The sequence below is a fragment of the Electrona antarctica genome, assembly GCF_951216825.1.
Source record: "Electrona antarctica genome assembly, chromosome: 15".
Taxonomy (NCBI): domain Eukaryota; kingdom Metazoa; phylum Chordata; class Actinopteri; order Myctophiformes; family Myctophidae; genus Electrona; species Electrona antarctica.
In genome coordinates this window covers 20,294,006-20,304,901 of record NC_136796.1, presented here as the reverse complement: position 1 = coordinate 20,304,901, position 10,896 = coordinate 20,294,006, and the positions used below count along the sequence as shown (strand labels likewise).

General features: G+C 41.5%; 1 protein-coding gene across 3 annotated transcripts in view; it reads left to right on the top strand.

Annotated features, from left to right (window-relative positions):
• Nucleotides 1–10,896, top strand: part of tpd52 (tumor protein D52) — a 45,341-nt gene that overhangs the window by 27,429 nt on the left and 7,016 nt on the right. For 2 of the 3 annotated variants that reach the window (XM_079523442.1, XM_079523440.1), the window contains exons 4-5: nucleotides 1,837–1,938; nucleotides 8,916–8,964. In XM_079523442.1, the coding sequence (XP_079379568.1) occupies nucleotides 1,837–1,938; nucleotides 8,916–8,964 (151 nt within the window). The remainder of the gene's footprint in view (nucleotides 1–1,836; nucleotides 1,939–8,915; nucleotides 8,965–10,896) is intronic. The other variant, XM_079523441.1, reaches the window with a different exon arrangement.

Here is a 10,896-nt window from a genome sequence, read left to right as displayed (position 1 = left end):
TCACAAGCTCACACGTGAGCCTGTAGGTTCGATATTTAGTCAAAAATAGGGCATAAAATCGGGCTTAACATTACATGTTCATGCTAACCAGTGGTGGAAGAATTACTCTTTACTTACTGTTATACTTAAGCAATACCACAATATAAAGATTAACGTTACAACAAGCCTACTCAAGCATGCATTTGAAACTTTAAAAGTACAAATGTATTGGCAACAAAATGTACTTAGAGTAGAGTTTGTTCCCAAACGAAGTATTTTAAAAGTTTCAGTTCTAGTTTCATCCAGCTCACTACATGGATATGCATGCAGACAAACCACTGACCTTCTGATTACCAGATGGCCCCTCTCTACCCACTCAGCCACGGCGGCCCCTGAGGCTGAGTGGGTGGTGCGCAGCTCAGTTGCTATGTGACAACAGAGCTTGACAGTGGAACTGCGTTGCTAGGGAACAGCTTTGGCCAGGTACTGATACAGCTGCAACATGAAATACACTGGGACCCATTTAGAATAGCTCTGCTGTCGGGAAGAAACCACCTAACTCCAAAATGTTCATTTTTCAGGAAATTAAATATATACGTTTGAGCCGACGTTTGAGCCTTCGTCAGGTATACTCTCACTCAGAGTGTACCTGACGAAGGCCTGTGAGGCCGAAATGTTGCATTTTTTTGTCCGCTAGTCTGTTGTCAATACATTCTTTTGGGAGATTTTAAAACGGTGCATGTGCGGATCTCCTCTCTCCTTTATCAGTTATTTTTTGGATCCTGCACCCGTTGCAATTTGTGGATGTGCGTGCACCTCTTAACCATTGCATATTTGGGGGTACTTGGCATGAAAAGCTTCCTCTAACCTAGAGGTTCTCAAACCTCTAGGTTAGCGGACGCCATAACTTCACGTGAATTTGTAAGATTAGCATCTCTGACGATGTGGTGCGTTGTTCAACGTTCCTGTAGAAAGTATGAACTATTTAACATAACGGAACCTAGTGCCGATAGAGAAGCTCTTTGCATATTATGTTTTATTTGGTGCTTTCTGTAGAAAACCCCTTCATAGCTGACCTAATAGAAATGCAGGAAGTTATATGTATTGCCTGTTTAAGATCCAGTTAAACGTAATCATGTTCACAAAATGGCCCCAGAATGAACCGTCTGAATATGGTTGGAAGCAACACAAGAGCAAGCATTATGTCATGCAGTGTTTCTATGGGTTTCTAAGGTAAAATTAAGTCCTTTATCTTTGTTAAATTAAAACTCATTCCCTGCCGTTGACGTCTTTGACGTCTTTCCTCCCAAGGCCCCTGGAGGGCCCTGTTCGCTAACCTACGGGTTATCCTTGGTTTCGGGGGTTTCCGGGAGCCCTCAAGAAACTGAAATGTTTTCAGTAATGATTTTAGCTGCTCAAGCCCTATTTTATACTTTGTGAAACGATGGTGTCGTGCAGTGAAAAATAGACAATCTACAAGTTCAAGAGCTTGTAGATCTGCTATTTTCCCTTATAATGACATGAAATAATACGGACTCTGTTGAGTTGTTATTCATTCAAATTCCAATTAAGGAATTGTTCCCATAGGGATGTTTAACTCCACACTAAATAGAAGACTTTCAGCCTGCAGTTATAAATGTATCGTGTTGTGTTCAAAGCAAACAGATTAATCTGACATTAAAGTTATATCATTCTGTCTGTCTGTCTGTCTGTCTGTCTGTCTGTCTGTCTGTCTGTCTGTCTGTCTGTCTGTCTGTCTGTCTGTCTGTCTGTCTGTCTGTCTGTCTGTCTGTCTGTCTGTCTGTCTGTCTGTCTGTCTGTCCCCTCTCGTCTCTTTGTCCCTCTCTGTCCTCCCAGCTATAAGAAGACATCAGAGACGTTGTCCCAAGCGGGTCAGAAGGCCACGGCAGCACTGTCCAGCATGGGCTCTGCTATCAGCCGCAAGCTGGAAGACGTCAGGTGAGACACACATCCTGGACAGACACACACACACACACACACACACACACACACACACACACACACACACACACACACCACAAATATGGATGCAGCAATTGATTATTCTATTGAATTGATGACCTTTTCGATTAGTGTTTTTTGGCCGAAAAATTGCAGAAATAGCTGATCTACAAGCTCAGAATGTGCCGCAACAATCAAATGCATTTAGTATTTAGGAAAATGTATTTAATTAAATTCAATCATTTTTGATTACTTGAATCAATTAGTTTGATTATCTGTTACAACACTAGTCCCAAACCCAAGTGTAAACATTGAAAACAACCAATGTGGGGTGTCTGTGTAGTAAGTTCTCAGTGCACGTATGTGTTGACGTTTTCTCCTCCCTCTGGTGGACTGAGTGATATACTGTGTACATACTGTACAAACAGACCAGCCTCATCACAGTCTTTCCATAATGGCTTTACAGTAATTGGCATGCTAAAGGCTCATGTATATACTCCATTTATAGGTGATAACCTAATCACCTTTTAGGTGATGTCTGTTAGCAAAAAGATGTGTTGCCCCAACTCAACTCTTCTAATTGGACAATATTCCTGTAGAGATAGGCAACCACACTCGCAATTCTGCAGGATTAGATCTTTCTAGTTTACCCTGCATCCTGTATGTGTTCTCTCTCTTGATTGAACAAAATTGCTTACTTGAACATGTATTTTTCTTCTATTTACCAAAGAGCTTGAGAGACAGGGAGACCCTGTTACTGAAGAAAGACTATTGCAATGATTGCTGTCACAATTAATAATTGTGTAATTGTTAATTATAGCTATTTGAAATACTAATTTTAACAGTAAAACAACATTCCATCGGATAACTGATAAGTGCGTGACAGCTTGATAGCCAAAGATTGACACCCAATAGTGTATCTTGCATGTATCCCTATCTGTTTGTCTGTGACATCCAACTTTGAAGCGTTTTAATTTAAACATCTAACACAGTGGTTCTCAAAGTGGGTTGCGGGGACACCCAGGGGTCCTTGAGTGGGTTCCAGGAGGTCCCCAGCAGAACCTCACTCATTTTCTACCTATCTTCATATAATTGGTCCTCACTAATGCTCTTTATAATAATGGTATCATTTTTGTCTGTTCGGTGGGCTGTGGACATTTCAGAAACCCGGCCTAGCAGTGACATCATCAATGGGGAATGCAAGCTAATAGAAACCACAGGTTTTCTGTTCCTGGAAAGTTAGCATACTAATAAAAAGCGAAATACAAAATGAGAAAATAATAATAATAAATGTAAAAAAAAAACAATGTCACTTGTACTTGTAGCCGGGTTTCTGAAATGTCTACAGCCCTCCTATGAGAGGGAGAAAATAGTACCATTTTATTATGAGCATCAGTTGAGGATGGTCAGAGTAATTATATGAAGATAGGTTGAAAATGGGTCGTCCTTTAATATAGCATCAAATTCAGTTTAACCATTTTAACTCTGTATACGACGGCGATTTGCAAATAGGCGATCCACTTGCAGATCTGCTATTTTCAAAAACAAATCAAATAGACCGGCACCTTACGGGTCCATTTTCCTTGTACACTCTCAAGAGCTGCATTATTGTTAAACATGTGCATTACTTAAGTCTACAAAATTAGAGAATGTAGAATTGTTACTCTCCTATGGTACCAAATCGATACAGCATGGAATTGTGGACAATATCTCATCCAACAACACAATATTCTTTCGTTTTGGGTCTGAGAGGCTAAGGGCTCCATTTTCGTCACCGCTAAACCCCTTATCCCTAAACTTCTTTGCCTTTTTTACTATTTAGAAAAACATTTTGGAATAGTTCAACTAGCCAATCTACATTGACACGTTGTGAGCTTGTAGACTGGCCATTTTAACGATTCAAAAATGTTTTGCAAAATAGTAAAAAAAAAAAAGGCAAAGAAGTTTAGGGATAAGGGGTTTAGCGGTGACGAAAATGGAGCCCTAAATCTCATCACATGGTGGTCTGTGGCTCAAATGCCGAATAAATAATGGACCTTGAAAACCACTGATCTAACAGTAATGATATTGACTGCTATGCTTTGGTGTTTGCAGGTTGCAGTCGAATGACATTAATGTCTCAGGGTAAGGCTGCATCGAGTCATGCTAGTTAGTGCTTCAGCTGAAAGTCTTGAGAGTCACACAGAGTGATCAGAGTAATCACTGATCACTCTGTGATAACTTGGCTCTTTCCTACACAGTACAATTCAGAGAGTTGATTTTAATTAAATATGATGATATTGATAGTGAGATTGTTTCGTTAAATAAAAATGTCTAATATAGTAATCGTTGCTATAGAGAGTGTTTGTTCATTAACAGGAGTCTCCAAGTCTCTCCAGCTCTTTGGTAAATAGTAAACTCATTTTCAGCTCGGGATACCAATTTTATCCAATTAGGAAAGAGAACCCTTTTTCCTCCATCACTTCCAATTGCCCTAGTTCTTCCTATATGAGTTCTCTCTCCTGATAGGATAAAATTGGCACAGACCTGAAAATAAATGTTCTGTTTACAAAAATGCTGGAGAGACAGGGGAACCCCTGTTACTGAACACATATTCTATAGCAATGATTACTATCAGAATAAAGAGCTATTTAACACATATATCACTTAGGCCTACCCACGTTTGAACCACTTACGCCCTATTGTACCCATTCTGTCGCACAATTGCGTCACTGGCACCGGCTTGTAGATCAGCTTTTTTCGGCTGTAATGACATGACACTAGGGGTGAAAGTGGTGATCCATTCTCACACTGTCAGAGTTAAGTGACCTCTGTGCATTTCACTGTGTGCATCTCCCTTAAACCTCTACTTGTACTTAACCTCCGCCGTAAACCCAACGCCTTCTCATTTCTGTGGCCCCAGTGCCGGGCATTAGCGTTAGCTTGTGTCTCTGCATTAGCGTTAGCCTGTGTCTCTGCATTAGCGTTAGCCTGTGTCTCTGCATTAGCGTTAGCCTGTGTCTCTGCATTAGCGTTAGCCTGTGTCTCTGCATTAGCGTTAGCCTGTGTCTCTGCATTAGCGTTAGCCTGTGTCTCTGCATTAGCGTTAGCCTGTGTCTCTGCATTAGCGTTAGCCTGTGTCTCTGCATTAGTGTTAGCCTGTGTCTCTGCATTAGCGTTAGCCTGTGTCTCTGCATTAGCGTTAGCCTGTGTCTCTGCATTAGCGTTAGCCTGTGTCTCTGCATGCATTCTAGTTCTGCTTGCTTCCTCCACCATCAACTCTGTAGCGTAATCTCTCTTAATTCAGCCGCATCCACTCTCTGGCATAATGCACCCAGCCTCTATCCATCCCCATTCTAAACCCACCCCCTTAATCCACAAGCTGGGGGTGGGGGTGGGGGCGGGGGATGGAGGGAGGGATGTAGAAGTGACCCTTTGCGGCCCTAAGGTCACAGGTGCGAGACCCCGTGACCGGCCAGGTTAGCTCTGGTTGGTGAAGACCCCCACCCCCTCTACCTCAACAACATCCAAGCAAAGTGCCCTTGAGTGGAGCACCTCGCCTTTAGATGTGCCTGCCTGCCTGCCTGCCTGCCTGCCTGCCTGCCTGCCTGCCTGCGTGCGTGCGTGCGTGTGTTTGTGGTGTGCTATACTTGAGGGCCAAATTGCCCTCAAGTATATTGCAGTGTGACACGTTGAGACTCAGAGCATGTATATTGGCTATTTTCAGATTAGGGTTGGGGTTAAAAATGGCAAATTATTGTGAAAATGCCATTAATATGTCCTGTGTGTGTGTGTGTGTGTGTGTGTGTGTGTGTGTGTGTGTGTGTGTGTGTGTGTGTGTGTGTGTGTGTGTGTGTGTGTGTGTGTGTGTGTGTGTGTGTGTGTGTGTGTGTGTGTGTGTGTGTGTGTGTGTGTGTGTGTGTGTGTGTGTGTGTGTGTGTGTGTGTGTGTGTGTGTGTGTGTGTAACCTTCCTTATCTCTTTCACTACTCCCATCGGGGGCCTCTGGCAGTGCTGATGTAAATGATTTACCAGCCCCAGCGCTGTGATACCAGCTGTAACCACTGGAACACTCTGTTCTCACAGACCTGACTTACAACCGCTGTTGTTTCCTTCTATAATACCACATCTCTTCGCCCAGAAATAGCCGATCTACAAGCTCACAGCGCGCCACAACGTCACACGCTGTGAGCTTGTAGATCGGCTTGCTCCCTCCCTCTTTCCTGTCCGTCTTCACTTGGAACTATCAATGCAGATAAGCCAAAAACAAATCTTTAAATAAATAAATAAATAGACCTGGAATAGTGGTTAAAAAAGTGGTTAAAAAAAACTAAAAGACAAATGCTAGGTGGAAGGAAGTTGCTGGTTCCAGTTGAAATCATAACCAATAGCCAAAGCAACTAGCAAATAAGTAAAAAGCAATATTTGCATATGAGATGTGGTAAAAAATTGAGATACTCAAGTATTTGTACTTGAGTACAGTACATGAGTAAATGTACTTAGTTACTTTCCACCACCGTTGACACCCCACTACCACACACCCTCCCCCTAGATGCTAATCTCTCTCTCTCTTCTCTCTCTCTCTCTCTCTCTCTCTCTGGATCAACGGGCTCCAAACGAGATTATTAGGGGCCCCAAAGCCGCAGCGTGCTGAGAAATGCAATCTCACGTATTAGCCTGGACCTGTAGCCGTTCAGGTGTATAGTATATATTAACGTGTGTATGCGGGGGTGGGGGTTGTGTCCCCACAAGCATAGTAGAATTTGAGAAATAGACATTGTGAGGAACATTTTCCTGGTCCTCGCAAAATAAATGGTTGTTTTGTTCATTGGTTTTCAATTGGGAAAAGATTCCGGTTGGGGTTAGGATTAGGCATTTAGAGGTTTAGGGGTTGCAGTTGGATTTACTGTATGCCTGATTTAGATTTACAGTAGTTGCGTCGCACACCTGAAATAGCAGCTCAACGTGTAGGGCTGTGACGCATCGTCAGCTTGTTGATTTGCTGTTTTCACGGCCATGACACAGGCATGCCACTACGTATAACAGGCTTTAGGGTTAGTTAGGGTTAATGAAGGGGTCCTCACAGGGATAGCTGTGTGTGTGAGTGTGTGAGTGTGTGAGTGTGTGCGTGCGTGCGTGCCGTGCGCGGTAGTTGTGATTTGTGTCCACACTTGCATTCAGGGGTGGCTTTATCTTCACGTTTTGATGACAAAGATACCCCCCCCCCCCCCACCCACACACACACACCCACCCACACACACACACACACACACACACACCTCTAAGGAGGATTAGCTCATCATATAGAGTCCACATACATACATTGATCTGGATGAAGATGTGGATTTAAGGGATGCCTGCGCTCTGCAGCGTAAAACTGAATAATCCAGGGTTTCTCCAGACATGCTCGCTACTGTCTTTATAACCTGTTATGTGTGCTCTCTCTGTTTCTCTTCCTCGCTGTTTTGCTGTGTCAACAATAACACCCTGGCAGCCTGTGCTATTCTGCAGTGGTTCTCAAAGTGGGGGTTTTCCGGGGACTCCTCCAGGGGGGGGGTTTCCGGGGACTCTACAGTTATTATACTGTAGAGTCATGTAGATCTATTTTCAAATAATCTAAAAAAGTGGAAACATTTGGAATATATTTTTTAAACATTTTAACGACACGTTAAGTTATGGGTTGTCTTTGATGAAAACATTTGAGAACCACTACTACATGCTGTACTAACTCCTACCTCTTTCTCTCTGTTTTCCTTAATGCTGTCGGATAGCGTACGTACAATACAGCATTCGGCTAGCATGCCGGTCATGAGGTAAGGAACGTCTGTAGTCACTACCGCCTGACCAATGGCAACGTATGGGGTCCAATGCTGATTACCTACACTACAGTATGTTCCATACCGGCTATTTTTTAAGGGTTAAACATGGAGGCAAAATGAGCTGCATAATTGCTACCGGTGTTGAAGTCAAATAATGTCCCAATATATTGACCATTGAACATGCATACAGTATATACGACCGGTCGGGCTCTAGTTGTGAGTGTATCATGGTGCATTTCATGCTATAACATGGAAGAGGGTTAGGCCCATATACGGCTTTCAGCGCCTGGAGGTGGTTTCGTTTTGTAAAGAAAGGTTTTGTAGCTGAGGTATCTGAGAGAGTCCCTCTGTACTGGTCGGCTATAAAGCCACCACAGTTAAATATTACCTACCAAATGGCCTATACACGCATGACTTGACTTCAAAGCATTTTGTTAGAGAATGCCCCACAATTTATTGTCCTTCGGCATTTTCCTAGAATCAAAACACGCTCCTTTGTCAAGGTTCAAACAAGCATAACACGGCTCATATTTATTTGCTTAAATTCGTGCATCTCACTGGCACAGGCCACTATACTTATACAATACAACACAAACTTGTATATAACACGACTTGTTTACAACACGTCATTTCTAAGAAAACAAAATGGACACATGCAGCCATGTGGAAATGTCCTGTGTGAAAGTGACACAGAAAGCGGGTGTGACGAGGGAGCAGTGAACAGAACGGGGTCACAGTGGAAAGCTGCTGTATTGTTGAGATGACTCTGTGACACGTATCCAGTGGCACACTTTCCACTGAACCTCCCATCGCGCCTTTTAAAATGAACCCAAAGTCAAAGTGTTAATTTAAGGTATTTTACTTTAAAACACTTCCTGGGGTCATTGTATCGTCTACTCTGGCTTCACATGTGTGCACCGCAGACAGACACGGCGCTCGGTTCCTGACTTGTGCACACACAAAAGCCAGAGTAGATCTTAACATTACCATATTTAAATATGAACTCTTGGAGTTCCAAAGAGTTAAATCAAAACCCAGGATATTCCTTCTCTCCGTTTCCTGTCATAGTGCTCTCTCTCTCTCTCTCTCTCTCTCTCTCTCTCTCTCTCTCTCTCTGTGCTCATTGGTCGGTCAGGCCGTCACTCACCAGCGTTCCCTCATCTTCCTCTCTCCACAGAAACACACCGCCTTTCAAGTCGTTTGAGGAGAGAGTGGGAACGTTAAAGGTAACTCAAAACAAAACTCAAAAATAAGCTTACAGAATAATTACGTTTTTTAATTAATGCCAGAGGGACAATTTGGGCCCTCACACTAGCCAAGACTATAATTTATATGAAGCTACAGTAGGTGAAAATATGTTATATGTAATGAATAATTGCCATGTCTGTGTTCAAGATGTTTATTTTTGTCATTAATTTTGAGAATTCAAAGCCTTTTTTGTCCACTCAGTGGAAATTAATTTTGTACCATATTAACCATAGAAAAACTGAAACCGCATATCGTTGCTGTCAGGCAGACACTGTGTATCTCCAAGAGCTTGTGACTAAATTATAACTACATTAGGTCCATTTGCAACACATTATTTTGCTTTCCTATTTCCAAAATAGTAACGATTTTGGACATACAAGGTATCCACCCGACAGCGATGATATGTTGTGCATGTTAGGGATGCAAATTATCGATGAATTAATTCATTACCTTATCGATCGATTAACCGGTTAGTTGATGATGTTGAATGTTGAGCACAGATTCATAAATGGTATACAACAAAAAGTATACAATACAAATACACAGTATACAAACAGACATAGCAAAAGGCATTCATTACTTGAACAATGGCAGGACATTTTTCAGAAAAGCACCCACTTTATTTTTCATTCAAGTTTTATTTATTCTCGAAATTACACTGAGTAATTAAACTAATTTTCAGTGTCGTCGAGTAATACAATACAATATCATATAGAAAAACATCACAATACATCAGAAGATCAGGAAAAGGAAAAAAAACAAAAGGTATACATGTGAATTACATAGGTTTACAAATAAAAAGCTAAGACAAATTTCAAAACGATCTAAAAACAGTTACATATTGTGGGGTTCTGTATGCTCACCAAGGTTTTAAAACAACTCAAGGGTACCAATGTCGTTTGCAGGTCATTCCATGTATTAGGGCCACAGAAGCTAAAAGCAAGTTTAGTACCAAGTTCAGAGTTAACTTTTGGTACCTTGAATTTGGGGGAATTACTTGACCGGGTGTGGTAGGGTTCAGAGTCCCATTTCAGAAAAGATGAGATGTATTTAGGACAATCTCCAAGCAAGGCTTTATACAAGAACAGGTGCCAATGCAGTTCTTGTCTCTCTGTCAGGGAGGACCATCCAACCTTGTTATATAAGATACAATGGTGAGTATCATAGCTATCACCCGTAATAAACTTTGTAGATTCACTTTGTAGATTACTCAGATTTTAGTAATACATTTTATTTTAATGGATGGGCGGTTTATAAAATAAATTGGCAGGTATTTTTTGTCTAAACTTCATAATGCTAGTATTCTTACATTCCAACATAACATAACCACTCCAACTCTGTTTTCATTACATAGATTAAAAAGGTTATCTTTGAAAAACAAAGAAGGGTCCCGCACACTGTCAGAAAATGTTGCTCTTTATTCAACGTTTCGGTCTATTCGACAGACAATTACATAGATTACAAATGGGGAAAAAAAATACAAAATGATTATTGTTACAAATGGCCTGTCTCTACTTATGGTTTTTGCATAAAAGGTAATTTTTTCTAATTTGAACTCTTTTCTCATTTGAACTCTTTTCTCATTTGAACTCTCAACGTAAATGTCACATCAACTATTGTTTGACAATTCGCTTCAACATTCAATGTTATTACATTTCTGGGCCAAGTTCGGCCAACCAAATGTAGGACATACCACAGTCGTCCAATATTTGCTTTATCAACCCAAGGTGACACATGTACACCTGTGTTAAACAGGTTAAGCAGACAGTCGTACATTATTCGCCTCAGTTTACTCTCTTTGCCTTCGATCAGCCGGGCCCAATATCCAATAAGTCTCTTTGTAACAGATACAAATTGGTTACCTCCCCAGCTCACCATACACCGTATTACTACACTAGTTGTTATATATA